At 39.7% G+C, this 17,057-nt stretch overlaps 1 protein-coding gene across 1 annotated transcript in view; it reads right to left on the reverse strand.

Annotated features, from left to right (window-relative positions):
• FGD4 (FYVE, RhoGEF and PH domain containing 4) overlaps positions 1-17,057 on the reverse strand; it is a 244,567-nt gene that overhangs the window by 130,773 nt on the left and 96,737 nt on the right. The window contains 1 exon segment of the mRNA XM_078156609.1: positions 4,900-5,061. Coding sequence (XP_078012735.1) covers positions 4,900-5,061 — 162 coding nt within the window.

A 17,057-nucleotide genomic window follows, 5' to 3' on the forward strand; every position in this document is an offset into this window, starting at 1 on the left:
GCTAATGTCCAATCCCTGAAATCATATTGAATTACTTTGTATTCTGCATTTAAATAATAGCAAACAGGTGTGAAAGGCTTGAACAAGCAGTTTTCAGACAAAGATATCAAAGCTATCTATAGTCATATGAAAAAATGCTCTAAATCACTATTCATTAGAGAAATGCAAATTAAAAGAACTCTGAGGTACCATCCCACATCTATCAAATTGACTCATTGTTTGTCCTTTGTTCTCAAAGGGGATCAATGACATCATGACGGTGATGCCTTCAAAGTAAATTGGATTTAAGTGAGGCAAGGATGTGCAAAGTCACCAGCCTCACTCTCTGCTCCAGAGCCACTTGGGTCCAGTGGCAAGACATAGATCAAGATGACTGATCAGATTGATTAATATGACAGAAAAGGAAAATGACAAATGTTGGAAGGGATGTGGGAAAACTGGGACACTAATGTATTGTTGATGGAGCTGTGAACTGATCCAACTGTTCTGGAGAACCATTGAAACTATACCCAAAGGGCTATAAAACCATGCAAACCCTCTGACCCAGCAATACCACTACTAAGTTTATATTCCAAAGAGATTAAAAAAAATGGTTCTATATATAAAAAATATTTATAGCAGCTCTTTTTGTCATGGCAAAGAATTGGAAATTGAGGGGATACCATGAACTGGGGAATGGCCAAATAAGTTGTGGTATATGATTGTGATAGAATACTATTGCGCAGCTAAGAAATGATGATTAACATGCACTCGAACTGCTGCAAAGTGAAATGAGTAAAACCAGAACGTTGTACACAGAAACAGCAATGTTATACAATGATCAACTACAAATGAAAGTATTTTCAGCAATACAATGATCCAAGAAATTCAGAAGGACTAATGATGAAACTGCTATCCACTTTCAGAAAAAGAGCTAATAGAATCTAAATACAGATTGAAAAATACTTTTTTAAACTTTTGTTTTTTTAATTTTAGGGGGATGGGTGGGATTCTGTGTTTTATTTTACAATGTGATGAATATGGAGGGAGAGAATTTGGAACTCAAAACTAAAAATACTGAATTTAAAAAATAGCTGAAAAATTCTCATAACTGAGTATTCTATTTTAAACCTTCCTTCCAGAGAGCTTTAAATTATAAAATTTTGAAAAATGTAACCAATTATTGAGATGAAAGAAAACCCTAAGAGACAGCATTTCTGGGTAATTAATAATTAATTTATTAACTAGGCTAGATGACAATCAATAAATTGATGGTTGGTGGTTTCTCTCAGTAACCAAAATTACCAAAGGGAGATCCTGAAATGCATTAAATATCTTCTGAAAGGGAACTCCCCTGACAAGTGAAAATCAACCCTGATTGGTAGACATTTAATGAGGAGGTGGGCTAAACTTCTTCAGTTTCTTCTGTTGATAAAGGGCTGGATCATGAGACTCAGCAGCCTCAAGGCATTTGGGCAGGGGAAGCCATTTCCATACAGACCTCTCCAGCTAGTTTTCTTATTCATGAGCTAGGTTGCCCTACTCTCTAAAGGAGGGGATCAAGGATGGGGTTCTTCCTCCAGACAAAGGTTCAATTAGACTGGATTCTGTTTATACTCTAAAACAGAATTTAAGTCTTTCAGATTTTGTGGATGTCCAGCCCAACTTAAGAGTCTTGAAAATCTCATCACCCAGCCATGCCCTTCAAGGCTGATCTTTTCAAGAAGTTGGGTTTTAAGAAAAATAAAAAGAAAAAGGTATATCACAAATGAACAATCAGTTATTAATATAACACTATAATTTTAATTGCTCTTATTATCGACTGTTTTATTTGCCTTTAAAGTATTAGAAGAAAAATAAGAGTAAATCCAAAGCAAAATAATCAGAAATTGATTTTTTTAATACTATCAAGAAATTTTCAGAATGCACAGTGGTTTACTCTTTGATGATCAACACTGACTAGAAATAAAAATATTTTCTTGGAAAGAGTAAACTAAACAAACAAAACCAGTTTTATTTCTGTGGCATAGTTTCAAAAGGATTAACTACTTTCTTGTCACCTTCTTTCCCTCAAATTCTAAATATTTAAACCAAAATTAATTTTGTACTTCTTAGCATTATTTGTACTTAAAGCTACTGTAATACAGAACATTATTTTGCCATTTAGGTAGTAGGGCCCTTTAAGCCATGGAAAGCAAAAGTTGGTGCTTAATCTTGCCCTAGACCTCTTTCCTCTTAAATCTAAACAATAGTGAAATGTACTCTTGCATAGCTCAGCATAGCCCGTACCTCCAACGCAAATGGATAAGAAAGCTTGCAATATAATTGCTTTTATAATTATGTTTATACCAGAGACCAGGACACCTGGTCTGGTTTGTGTGATCTCTGATCCGTAATAATGGGGTGCTTGTGCTTGTACTTGTGCCCCAATTTCTCCCTAGTCTCAGAAACACTGTCTCTAACAACCATTCCCCAGCCCAAGGACACTGTGCCTAGCAGTTATTCATGCATGGGCCTCAGCATGACCCTTATCTCTCTCCCTGGTACAGCTACACAGAGCTGGGCTGCTCAGGCCCCAGCCCTCAGATCATGTCTCTGGAAGCCTCCCAATTCCTCAGTAAGTTCCTGTGTTGTGAGAAAGCTTTCCCTTCTTGCAGAGCATTCTCTCATTAAGACAGAGGGAGAGGGGTGTCCTTGACCAGCCCAAGAACTCTTCCTCTTGCCAGACTTCAAAGATCCATCCCCCTCCCTGTCCTGTATACTCCCTGTACTTTCCCATCCATAGCCCCCAAAGACACCTGAATCTTTGGATTACTTCATCAGTGTTCCTCGCATTTCTTTCCCATGCTCTTTTCTATATAAACCCTAGCTCAACCCTGATGGGGGCTGCTTGATTTGGATGTGCATACCCCTTGCAGCCGCACGCTAATAAAGTCCACATCTTAAATCACGTCTGGGTCTCACTCACTGATTTCTCGGTACAACACTACAAGGTACTAGAGATTAATCTAAGACTCTCTCTCTCTATGAAATAATGACAACAAAATGTCTATATAACCCATACAAAGTTAATAGATGGTCTAACAAACTGACATATTTAAGCTTTCTCAGATCAGTTTTGCAGACTACCTAAGGGCTTGCAAATCACAACAAATATGAATATATGCTAAATACAGACAACATCTCTCTCCTACCTTACAAAGTACTTGCAAAATTATTTTGCAATTTAATGAACATCATTTCTGTAGCAGTGCTTCTACCTCTTTTTACCAAGAAAATCTACCTTGGCAGTATGGTATAATGGAGAACTAGCCTCAGAGTTAGAAAGACCAGGGTTTAGGTTTAACAGATATTGGCTGTGTGACTTAGTCTTAGTGCCTCAGGCAGCTATTTAAGACTCTTACACCCCATATCAAGATAAGGTCACAATGGTTACCTGATTTAGACATACAAGGTGATACCATAAGCAAATTAGGAGACCAAGGAATAATTTACCTATCAGATCTATGAAGAATTTATGACCAAACAAGAGAAAGAAAGCATTACAAAATATAAAATGGATAATTTTGATAAAAAGTTTTGCACCAAAACAACAACAATGCAACCAAGATTAGAAGGAAAACAAAGTTGGGAAACAATTTTTACAGCAAGTGTCTCTGATAAAGGTCTCATGTCTCAAATACATGGAGAACTGAGTCATATTATAAGAATACTAGTCTTTCTCCAACTGATAAATGGCCAAAGGATATGAACATGCAATATTCAACTGAAGTAATCTAAGCTATCTATATTCATGAAAAAATGCTCTAAATCACTGAGAGATGCTTATGAAAACAACTCTGAGGTACCACCTAACACCTATCAGGTCAGCTAATACAACAAAAAAGGCACATGATGAATGCTGGAGAAGATATGAGAAATTTGGAGTTCTGAACTGATCCCAACCATTCTAGAGAGCAATTTGGAATTGTATCAAAAGAGCAATTAAACTGTGTATACCATCTGATCCAGTAATACACACCACTATTAGGGCTATTCCCCAAAAAGATCATTAAAAAGGGAAAAGGATCTCCATGTACAAAAATATTGATAGCAGCTCTTTTTGTGGTAGCAAAGAAATGGAAATTGAGTGGATGTCCATCATCTGCAAAATGGCTGAACAAGTTGTGGTCTATGATTGTAATGGAATACTATTGTGCTATAAGAAACGACAAGCAGGATGATTGCAGAAAAATCTGGACTTACATACAATGATGTAACGTGAAGTGAGGAGAACCAGGAGAACATTGTAATAGTATCAGCAACACCACACAGTGATCAATTATGACTTAGTTCTTCTCAGCAATACAATCCAAGACAAGTCTAAAAGACTCATGATGGAAAATGCTGCTTCACATCCAGAGAAAGAACTTGATGGAGTCTGAATACAGATTGAAGCATACTATTTTCACTTTTTTAAAATTTTTTTCCCTTTTGTTCTGTTTCTTCTTTCACAACATGACTAATGCATATATGTTTAACATGACTGCATATATATACATATATGTATATATGTGTGTGTATATATATGTGTGTGTGTATATATATGTACATATATATATATATATATATATATATATATATATATATATATATAAATCTATATCAAATTGCTTACAGACTTACAGAAGGGGGAGGGAGGGAGAAAATTTGGAACTCAATTTTTTATTAACAAAATGAATGTTAAAATTGTCTTTACATGTAATTGGGAAGGAATAAAATACAATCGACTAAAAACAAGACTATAAGTTGTAGACAAGTTTCCAGTTTACATGAGTAGAGGGAGTTTCTTCACTGGGAGTTACCCACATTAATGGAGTAATAGGTTCAGACCCCAAAACAAAATTACTTAATCAAAGTCCAACCTATATGTGAACTTACCTTGTGGCTTTGGACTTGCAGCTGATATTGGGGATACTTTAATTGGTGCTCTTCCATTTATTCCCTGAGCCTCATCACCTACATTCTGATTAATTGGTATGCCAGTCTTACTTGATGGGCAAGGAGATGAAACTATAATGATCTTTGGACAGGAACTGCTGCCTGAGGAGTACAGAAAAAATGGGTTGTAAATTATTTCAGCAACATACCACATTCCTATAGCACTTTTCTTCTGTTCCAACCAAAACAAAAATATTCATGGAGTCATGACAGTGTCAAGATATTATTAGGAGACACCATGTTTTCCAGAGCTAAGGTCCAGGAAGCAATCTATGCCCTAAGCAACAATCCTCTGCACTCACCCTCTGGATGATCTCAGCCACAGCAAAATCCCAGAACTGTTTTATATAATCATTGTATTGCTCTGACCAGCACCAGGTATTTTCTGAGCTCAGACAAGCACCTGCTGTATCCATGTTTAATCATGAAGCCTGGCTATGAATCAAACTTGTCTTATTGTTGCTGTTACCCCTCACTGTCAGGGCTGCAGCTCACCGTGCAGTCATGGGTATAAGTAATGGGGTTGGGATCTGGACCCCAGAAAGGAAAAACCTTGGACTTTCCCACATGGCCAAATCTCTGGCGTTTGCCTGAGGCTATAATCTCATCAACTGGCCTTTCATTATACCTGGCCTAACCCTGCATTGTCTTACCTCCCCGGTCCCCACTTCCCACCCTTGATCCTAGCTAGGCTCCATTCTCCCTTGGCCACATGGTCCAGTTCCCTGATGTTCTATTACCTCACAGTCCCTGCAGACTACTTGGCCATTCCTAGTCTTTCTGTATATAACGTCCATCTTTTCTCCATTAGGATGCTCAGATTTATATAATCTAGCCACTGCTCAGATTTTTACAATAGCTCACAGATGCTCAGATTCCCTAAGAGCCTGGCTAATATGGCAGAACTTTTACAAACCTCGTCTTTGGCTGAAAGAAGGCTTGGGTCGAATTCTTTTGGGCAGAACCTGTGTGTCATGATCTCGGGATCCTAACATCCCAAAACCTCTGGTTCCCTGACTAGGAATAACTGCCAAATCCCAAATTCTTCTCCAGCCAAGACTGGAAGGTACCTAGGCCTCCCCGTCTCCCTAATCCCTTTCTTGCCGTCTGATTGGGAGGGGGATTTCCAAACACCTAGAAAGGCTTGGCTTGGAAGTGTTTTTAGAGCCTGACCTCTCAGGTACCATTAGGGCAGACAGCTATGAGGCTGTCTCAAACTCAGCTTGACACTCTTAGGCTCTCAGTCCAATGATTCTGTTTGATCGTGGACCTGGGCACACTTTCGGACTCTCTATCCAGAAGCATAAGCCCAATCCTCTTAAGGTATTTCTTTGGGCTTTTGGTTTTTTTGTTTGTTTCCTGAGGTTTATTCCCAAATCCTCCTTTAAGGAGGGAGGGACTTCCAGTCCCCACACCCACAAAGGGTCAATCCTCCTCAATTCCTGAAGATTCACCTTTGAGCTGTCTTTTACAAAATTGGGAAAAATTTAGTTTCTCTAAAAAACTTAAAAAGAAAAGGCTGGTGTTATTTTGCAACACTGTTTGACCTCAGTATCACCTGGAAAATTACGAGGCACAGCATGTTTTGGGACATTATAGCGATATACTCTCTCAGAGTTAGAACAATATTGTAGCAGGGAAGGAAAATGAGTGGAGATTCCCTACATAATGACTTTTGTCAAACTTTCTGGTGACCCTAATTCTCAAAAAAGATTGTAGGATGCTCATAGCTACAGCTTCTCCACAAAGGGGGAATGGGGATCAACTAGACTTTTTGGATGATCCTGTTATGGCCCCCAGGGTTAAAGCATCCCCTTCTTCCCCTCCTTTGTTAACACCACCTCTCCAGCTCCTATCGCCACCCCATTCTCCCCTGGCCACCCCTGTTTCCTACACCCCCTTCTCCTTCCCCTGGTTTACCTTCCCTTTTCCTCTAGCCCACCTCCCTTCATATCCTGCCTTGTTCACCTTCCATCTATCCTACACTGCATTTCCTCCCCAGGTCTCTGCTCCGGAGGTGACCCCTACTCAGGTTTTAGACAAGGGCCTTGCCTGGGCACCTCCTCCCCAGGCACTTTACCCTGAGGCAAGGACTACCCAGGCCCCAGTCTCGGTGGTATCTGACCTGACCCCTCCCCCTCCTCCAGTGCCAGCTGATTTTTCCACTTGCCAGCAGGATCCACTGGCTTTGCAGTCCAGTCCAGTTCAGCCAGCATTCCCCAGTCCCTCACAAGTGGGACTTCCTATCTTCCTTCCTCCCTTGCCCCAGTTACCATAGTGCTTTTGGGACTTTTTACCCTAAGAAAAGTTCCTGTCTCAGTTAATGAGACAATTAGGGTGCATGTTCCTTTCTCCATTTCAGACCTCATTCAGGTCAAAGAGAAACTGGGGCAATACTCAGATCTCACTAAGTTTACTGAGGGCTTTAGGGATGTGTCCCTACAATTCAAGTTTTCTTGGGGTGATTTACATAACCTCTTCTCCACCTGTTGTACCACAGAGGAGAAGAGGAGAATCTGGGAACAAGCCCAAAAATTTAGAGACCATTTGGCTAGCAATGACCCAACAAAATACCCCCCAGGAACAGCTGCTGTTCCCTCTACTGACCCAGGATGGCATTATCAAAAGAGTGAGGATAGGGGAAAGAGAGCCTGTTAGAAGGCCTAAGAACTGCATTTCAAAAGCAAGTAAATTTTCAAAAAATTAAGGAAATTACCCAAGGAGAAAAGGAAAACCCTGCACTTTTCCAAGACAGGCTAGTAGAAGCTATTAGAAAGTATACAAATTTAGATTCTGACTCTATAGAAGGGGCAACAATCTTTAACATGTCTTTCAGTAATCAATCTGCCCCAGCTATTAGGAGGAAACTGCAGAAATTGGCAATGGGACCCCAACATCTCAGGCCCAATTACTGGAGATGGCCTTTGGAGTTTTTAACAACAGAGACTTAGGAGTAGCAGAGGAAAGAAAAAGAAGGGAAAGGGCTAGAGACAGAGAACATGCTCAATTCTTGGCTGCTGTCAGGGCCAGGAAAAGACCCAAGGATGACTTTCAATGTCACCAGGAGGATCACTGGTCTAAGGAGTGCCCCTCCAAGGTGCCTCCCTTCAGACAGAGAGAAGCCTGTCAACTCAGGCAGTGAGGTCCACAAGGAGGCCCACTGGTCTAAGGAATGCCTTCCAAGGCACCCCTCCTGAGGGAGCTCCTGCGATGTGACCAGGAGGAACATTGGAGAAAAGACTGGTTCTGAGGTAGGAAAAGTGGTGGAGTCGCCCCCCCAGTACCCCATGCTGCACTCTTCTCAAGACTAGGAATGACAAATGAAAAAATGCTCTAAATCATTATTGATTAGAGAAATGCAAATCAAAGCAACTCTGAGGTACCACATCACACCTATCAGATTGGCCATCATGACAAAACAGGAAAATGATAAATGTTGGAGAAGATGTTGGGAAAATTGGAACACTAATGCATTGCTGGTGGAGTTGTGAAATGATCCAACCATTTTGGAGAACAATTTGGAACTATGCCCAAAGGACTATAAAAATGTGCGTACCCTTTAACTGAGTAATAGCACTTCTAGGGCTATATCCCAAAGAGATCATACAAATGGGAAAAGGACCCACATGTACAAAAATATTCATAGCAGCTTTTTTAGTGATGGCAAAGAATTGGAAATTGAGAGGATGCCCATCAATTGGGGAATGGCTGAGCAAGTTGTGGTATATGAATGTAATGGAATACTATTGCGCTATAAAAAATGATGAACAGGTCAACTTCAGAAAAACCTAGAAAGACTTGTATGGTCTGATGCTGAGTGAAGTGAGCAGAACCAAGAGAACATTGTACACAATAACAGCCACGCTGTGCGATATTGATAGGCTTAACCCTTCTCAGTAATACAAATATCTAAGACATCTCCAGAGGCCTCCTGATGGAAAATGCTATCCACATTCAAAGAAAGAACTATGGAAGCTGAATTGTTATCTTTTTTTTTCTCTTCTGTTGAGTTTTGTTTCCTCTTTCTAATGGTTCCTCCTATTGGTTTTAATTTTTACTTACAACTTCACTAATGTGAAAATATGTTTAATAGGAATGTAAATTTATAATCTATATGAGATTGTGCGCCATCTTGGGGAGGAAAGAGGAGAAAAATTTTAAACTCAAAAGCATATGGAAGTGATTGTTGATAAATCAAAATAAATTAATAAAAAAAAAAGACTAGGAATGACAGGGGAGCCTGGAGCTTGGTAGTGCTCCCACTTTCTCCATCTCTCTCACCATGCCCTGGACAAAAATAGAGGCTGAAGGTAAGGTTACCCACTTTATCATGGCTATGTTCTCTGTTTTAAGTAATTACTCTGGCTCTACCCACTCTTCGACCCATCTGGTCATGGGCATTGAAGGGAAAACTAAGGGACATCTCCAGAGATACTCCCTCCCCTGAGGATCTGTTTTGAATATTCCCTACTTATGCTCTCCTCTTGCCCTGCCCCATTGTTGGGAAGGGACCTGATGGTTAATTTGGGGAGCCAATCTTCTCTAGTTAAGTCTCCCATCTCCCTTTTCCCTCTGTGCACAAGACCTCCCCATGTTCCCCCAGAATTGTGGGAGAAAGTTGGGCTAATTATTTATTTAACATCAGGGAACTATGTCAAGCAATGTTTCATAATTTGGTTTCCACTAAAATAATCTGGCTATTGTTGGTATTGTTTTAATGTGTAAACTTGCCAAAAAGCTTGTTTGGGTTTTGTCTTGCTGAGAATTTGCAAGTATGTAGAAATGATTTCTAACAATTGGCTTTTTAATCAGGATAAATTTAAATTTGAGATACAAATCCTGGAAAAGTTTTTCCTAAGCTGTAATTAGTGAAACTTGTTGTTTGAGGTAAAAAAGCTCATGATTTTGAGTTGTCTAATGGATCATAATAATCCATGAATAAATCAATAATCCACCATCTGAGAAACACCACCAGCTACTCCGACAGAATGTGATAGTGGTGGGAAGTCAGCTTCGAGAAAAAGCTGAGAGGACAATTTTAGCCTCAGTCTAATAAGGGATCCTCTTGGCTTGGTTTCCCCAGTATGTTCCTTTGAAAAAGAATGTTACCCACCTGGCAATTCCTGAGTCTGGCTATAAGGTGGATTTGATATGGCATGGTTGGAAAACTGAATTATTTGAATCTAAACAGAGCCAAGGATGTTTTATCCTGTCATTTGGGCCCTGCAGTCTTTTCTATCAGATTTGTGTCTTCCAGACCACAGCCCATTCACCTATATTTGGTAGCAAACAGCGGGTACCAGCCAATGTCACCCCATTGTTCCCTGGATGCAGGCTATGCTCAGTTCCAGTCAACCTCCTCTTTGGGACCCCTTTGAGGCAGGGACAACTCTATGCACCTTGCCAGCAGAAAGCAGTTTCAGAAGCCAAGACCACTCCTTACACCAAAAGAATCTAGGTCCCATTTGTTTGAGGGGAGAATGATGGGGTTGGGATCTGGACCCCAGAAAGGAAAAACCTTGGGCTTTCCCACATGGCCAAATCTATGGCATTTGCCTGAGGCTACAGTCTCATCAACTGACTTTTCATTGTGGCTATGCCCAATCTCCAAATTCTGTTACCATTAACCTAGCCTAGCCCTCCATTGTCTTATCTCTCTATGGCTCCCACTTCCCACCTTAATCCTAACTAGGTTCCATTCTCCCTTGGCCACATGGTCCAGTTCCCTGATGTTCCATTACCTCACAGTCCCCGCAGACTACTTGGACATTCCTAGATCCCTCCCATAGTGTCTTTCTGTATATAATGTCTACCTTTTCTCCATTAGGATGCTCAGATTCATATAATCTAGCCACTGTTCAGATTTTTACAATAGCTCACAGATGCTCAGATTCCTTAAGGAGTCTGGCTAATATGGCAGATCTTTAATAAACCTTGTCTTTGGCTGAAAGAAGGCTTGGGTCGAATTCTTTTGGGCAGGACTCAGGTGTCATGATCTCAGGGTCCTAGCACCCCTAAACCTCTAGATCTCATCATAAGTATTGACATTTGCCCCTACTGCCTTGGGTTCCTCCACAGGAGGGATCTGGCAAATGTGTCCAGTTCCTCTCCTTGCTTACAAACTGTTTCCCTCACTTGTTCTTGCCTGCTCTGTCTGTTTGGCTCCAGCCTCTGCAGGCCAAGAGGTTTGGTCCAATTGACAGTAGAGATACTCAAGAATTTGATGTTAAGTTATTAGGATATAAAAGTTCACAAAACTTAAAGAAACATATCTCATATATACTACCTTTTACAAAGAAGTTTCTTCATAAAGATTCCATCCCATATCGAAGTGTTCTGAAGACCTCAAAAAAAAAATCACATCCTAATATCCTGTGTTAAATGAAGAATATTACATTTTTGGAACAATGTAGAAAAAAGAAAAATGAAATACTAAAGGACACTATGCAGCTGGTATTAGATGTCAGACAACAGAAGACTGGATAGGATATGCAAGCGTCTAAGACACTAATCCATATAAAAGCTTTCCTTTCTTAGTTTTCCAACAGCCTTCAGAATACCCAGCCTATCTAGTCAGCTACAGTTACTATATAGTCAGAACTCAAATGAACAAAGCAGGAAGATATTAAAATAGGGCAATTCCTGAATAATAATTTATTCTTTGAAACCTGCTCCCCTATATTATTCTCTTCCACCAAATGAGCAGATAACTAGCTTCACATACTATTAAATGAAAGGTAAAGACTGCCCATATGATATAAAATATAGAAATTATTTTAAATGGTAACACCTAAATATTTTGAATAACAAGTCTGAGAAAAAGATGAGAAACAAGCACTCTTCATGAGCCCTTTTTTCTTCACTTTGAGACTTCATCTATTTCCAAGGGTTCAATTATCATCTCTATACAGATGATTTATAAATAAGTATATATAGCTCTAATCTCTCATCTAAACTCTAATACTACGCTGCTAACTGCCTGGTATACATACACACACACACACACAACACACACACACACACACACACACACACACATATTCTTCTCTACTACCCAAACCTATATTTCCACCCCAATTCTCTGTGTCTGTATGCAAGTTACTAGACCTTCGGTTCATAAACAGTTTGTTTCATGAAAGGAGGAAAAAAAAACTTTGAGGGCAGAAAATGAATTGTGTGAAAAAAAAGGATTAAATCAACTTGCAAAAGATGTAATGTACTGCCTCTTTTGAAGATGAACAGATTGTTTACTGAGAGGGACAGAAAAATAACCATGTGCCAAAACCCCTTATTTTAAAGTACAACTCTGAAGAAAATAGTTTTTCCATTAAAATAAGAAAGGCACTCATTATGGCAAAGGATGGTTCTCTGGCAGAGAAGAGAGGGAAATAGGAAATTTAGGTGAAGCAAAACCAAAAGATATTGATTAAAAATCATTTAAAAATTAAAAATAAAACCAAACATGAGTGGTACAGGCCATTAGGAGAACCAGATAGAAATGAGAAGAACTGTTAAGGTAGAAAAATGACTGAGACAACAGATTGCATTCCTACTAGCTCATTTACAAGCAATTGCTTTTAGAGAGGTTAAAATCTGTAAATCAGCAAATCAAATAAATATGTGCAACTACAGGAAGATTAAGGGTTGTTGGTTTTATAACCAAAAGAAGGATTGAATGAGTTTCGTCTGATTAGAGAAAGAAGAGTCACAAGGAGGATCTGATGCCATTAAGAGTCAGTGGCATAACCAGCAGAAAGGAGGCAACAGGACCAGGAAAAAAAGCAGCAAGAGTTTTGTGAAAAGACACCAGCAGAAGCAGTCTGCTGTTGTACTTGGAAGCCTGCTTACAGAAGAATCATCACTTTTGGATAGGTTATTTATGGACAAAGCTGAACTCATACTTAATGCTATTATTCTTTAGGACCATCTAGAATTTGAGACAGGTGAAGACTCTTACAGATAAATCTGATTATTATTTTCTCACCCCTACTTTGGAAAGGAAAAGCACAAGTGGAAAGATGGGCTTTACAGCTTCTTTGTTACAAGTGTAGGCTGATTAGACAATAGAGTAGCCTCTTGAATGAAGAGCTGGCTGGGCTTGTTTGCATTACAGAGTCTACCTGAGGTGCTTTGCTGTGAGCCCTAAACTGTTAAGATGTTGATATATGATTGAATGACACAGAATCCTGTGGAATGAAGAATTGGGCTGCACTTGTATGCATTGCCCCAGGGATCAACCTGAGAAGTTCTGGAATTTTCTTAAGGGAACTGCTTGTAATTATAACAGTATAACACTTTCATAGGGGCCTTTGAAGAATGATTATCAGTTAAAAGAACGTATCATTGCATCAGAGTAAAAGAGCATCAAAGGATAACAGGAAGGCAGTGAGGACCAGAAGAGTAGCTAGTCCAGTAAGCCCTTCAGATACAACAGATTATTTATGGAGACACTAGAGAAATCAAGATCTGCAATCTACAGCTGTAACTTGCCCCAAGCACATAAATTATTATCATTTCTGTACTTTCCAGCTAAGTTTCTATAAATGTGTTTCCATTATCCCCCATTAGTGGAAGAGTATGACCCAAGTTTATGTATGGATTCTTTTTTTTATTATTATTGAATCTGCATTAGGTTGAATAACTATGAAGTTATAATATCAGCTATTGCCTTATCATTTAGTACATATTTTATGTTTCAGAAGTAATGGTATCGTGAGACTGATTTTGTGTAAATGAGAAACTCATTGGTGAGGATTTAGGAACTACAGTGGCAAATAGTAAAAGTGCATTCTCCATCTAACCCCCACAGCTTTCTTCATATAGGACTCAGAAAGAGTTTGAATCATAAACAACATGATGCTGGTCCATCTCTGGGAACTCTAGACCTGCTAGTTTGAGTAAGTGAGGAGAAATTCAGAGTATAGGTCATACCCATGCAGTACTACAAGAGGAAGGCACTACCATTCTCCTAATTACCTAGGTTTGTAATTTAAAGAAACATTCTTAATTGTTCCCTTTCAAATCCTGTTTACTCCATATCAAAGAATGGAAAAAAAGCATTTAAGTGTTTACTGTATGCCAAGCACTTGCTAAGCAATGGGGATTCAAACGGAAAAAATGAGATAGTCCCTGCACACAAGGAGCTAATCCATGCAAAAAAATTCCCCCAAAGGGCATAATGGAAAGGCCTAGAAGTTGTAAGGGTCAGGCAGGCCAGTAAATGCTATAGACTGAAGAAAATATTCAACACTCATTAGACAGGAAAATGTCACTTTCAAAATCCTAAAGACTAGAATTTGTATAGTTTTAATATTTTTCCCCAGTAGAAATATAGTAATGATTATATTCCAAGGCAGGAAAGGTTTTCTTTCTTCTTCTTCTCTGGTTACATACTTAGTAATTCTTTATTCGAGTTCTCCTAGTGACAAAAAACAGGATGACAAAATCCTCTACTCAATTTTACTATTCTGAGTCCATGAAGGCTAGGCTCCTACTATTGTGTTCTAGAACACAACTTCCCAAGAGCATATTTCTTAGAAATGTGCCACTATCTGATAAGCTTTGCACATGTTGCCCACTAGAGTCACTTCTCATCTAAAAAAAAAATTTTAAACACTTGGTGCTCTGAGGAATATCACTGCTTCATAATAATGCAGTTTTTGAATCATATGGATACCAAGAATTGACACTGCATTACCTTAGTTTTGAAGAACAAGAGCATTTTATAATTCCCTTAGGATCTTAGCTAAAGATATGGGAAGGATTTTGAGCACATCCAGTCTGACCCTTTCAATTTACAGATGAGGAAACTGAGGCTCAGAGATGTTAAATAAACTGTCTACCATTAGACAAGGAATAATGGAGAGCAGGATGGGATAGGGTCTAGACCCCAAAAAGGAAAAACCCTGGACTTTTCCACAAGGTTAAATCTCTGGCATTCACCTGAGGCTATAATTCCATCAACTGGCCTTTCATTGTGGCTATACCCAATCTCCCAATTCTGTTACCCATAACCTAGCCTAGCCCTCCCTATGGCCCCCAGCCATTTCCCACACTTAATCCTAGCTAGGCTCCATTGTCCAGGTCCCCAGGAGTCCTGTATGCCCCAGCTTACGGGTCACTCCCATTCAGATCCACTCCTAGATCCCTCCCACAGTCTTTCTGTATATAAGGTCCATCTTGTTTCCATTAAGGTGGTCTGATTCTTATAATCTAGCCACTGCTGAGATTTTTACAACCTGGCCACTAGCTCACAGGTGCTCAGATTCATTAAGAGTCTGGCCAATAAGGTGGATCTTTAATAAACCTTGTCTTTGGCTGAAAGAAGGCTTGGGTCAAATTCTTTCAGGCAGGACCCACATGTCGTGATCTTGGGGTTCCAGCACCCCCTAACCTTTAGACTTCATCAGAACCAATATCCTCAACTCCAGATCAGAACTCTTTTTTATTGTACCACATTGTCTCTCATAAGAACCTTCAATAAGAGAATATTACATCCAACCTGGAAGAGACCTTAGAGATTATCTAATCAAGATATAGTCAGAACCAGAATAAAACATAACTGGGAAATGTTTAACAAAATAAATATAATGATGGGGCAGATGGACCCCCAAAAAGAAAAGACCATCCCAGTAAATAATCCTTTCAACTGTCATAGTGGTCCCCAACCCAGCCCAGCCCTTCATTGTCTGTTACCTCAGGACCACCCCAGGCTACTTACCACTCCTTAATCTCATCCAGATTTTTCTCTCCTGGCCACACAACTCTACTGTGTGGGCTAACTGATTAATTCTGATCAGGAGTGCAGGACTGTTGTGACTTGGGCAAATACTATCAACAGTGAAAAGAGGCATTCAGAGAATGGGAGTATGGCACAGAGGAGGCATAGAGCCTGCCACCTAGCTAGATGGGCAAAAGGTAATGATACTCTCAAAGAGGGAACTTTGGGTGTAGTTCCTGAAGCATGGGGATGATTTTTTTTAAAGCAATGGCTGGCCAGTCTATGGAAGTGCTAGTAAAACTGTACAGGGCAATTCCGCACTAGTACACTAGGGGCCCTATCCTTTCACAAACAGATTGAGACTATGCCAGAGAGCTCCTCCAAATCCAGAAATCCTGATTCCTCCACTAGGCCTATTGGACTTGGCTCCTGAGGAACACCATTCTGCCTGGTTTAACAATGGTATCCTTTGAGAAAGGTATATGCAATCAGACTTCAGCTGCTACTAACCCAACAACAGAGAATGGGATTCCTGGCAAGCCCTCCTAGTAGATGGAGCTCCACTTTATATGGCTGGCATGTAAGAGAGCCTTGAAGGATGAGCTAGAGGAGGTCTTCTACACTTATTCAGGATGTGCAACAGAGATTCCTAAATGGCAACAAAGTTGTCACCAGGACCTGATGGACTCTTTTGCCTCCCTTGATGGAGCTTTCTGGCCACCTAAGGAACAAAAACATCCCACCTGCATGAAGTCAGGGCCCCTCTGACATAGTGAATGTGTGCCTGAGTAACCATACAATGACCAAAATGTTTCAATACGGAGTCAAGGCATGGAGGGTACTGTCTACAGAACTTAAGGGTCTATATAGGAAAGTACATGGTGCGGCGGATACAGCACTAGGCCTGGAGTCAGAAAGACTTAAGTTCAAATCTGGCCTTAAATCTGTCTTGCTTACTAGCCATGTAACCCTGGGCAAGTAACTTAACCTCTGTCTGCCTCAGTTTCCTCAACTTTAAAATGTGGATAATAATAGAAACTACGTCCCAGTATTGTTGTGTGGTTCAAATAAGATAATATTTGCCAAGCACTTAGCACAGTGCTAAATGTGGCACATGGATTAACAGAATAAGGCTATATAATTATTATTACTATTTTCTTTACTGTTGTTGTTCCTTCACTTTACACCATTGTAGTCATTTTACATATTGTTTTCTGTTTCTGCTTATTTAATTTTGCATTAGTCTACATGCCTTCACAGGTTTCCAAGTATTCTTCATATTCATATTTTTCATGTATTTGTTTAGCTACTTGTTTAGCTATTTCCCAACTGATGAGCAACTGCTTCCAATTTTTTGCTACTACAAAAAAGTATTGCT

Source organism: Phascolarctos cinereus, unplaced genomic scaffold, assembly GCF_003287225.1.
Source record: "Phascolarctos cinereus isolate Bilbo 61053 unplaced genomic scaffold, phaCin_HiC Scaffold_1;HRSCAF=81, whole genome shotgun sequence".
NCBI lineage: Eukaryota > Metazoa > Chordata > Mammalia > Diprotodontia > Phascolarctidae > Phascolarctos > Phascolarctos cinereus.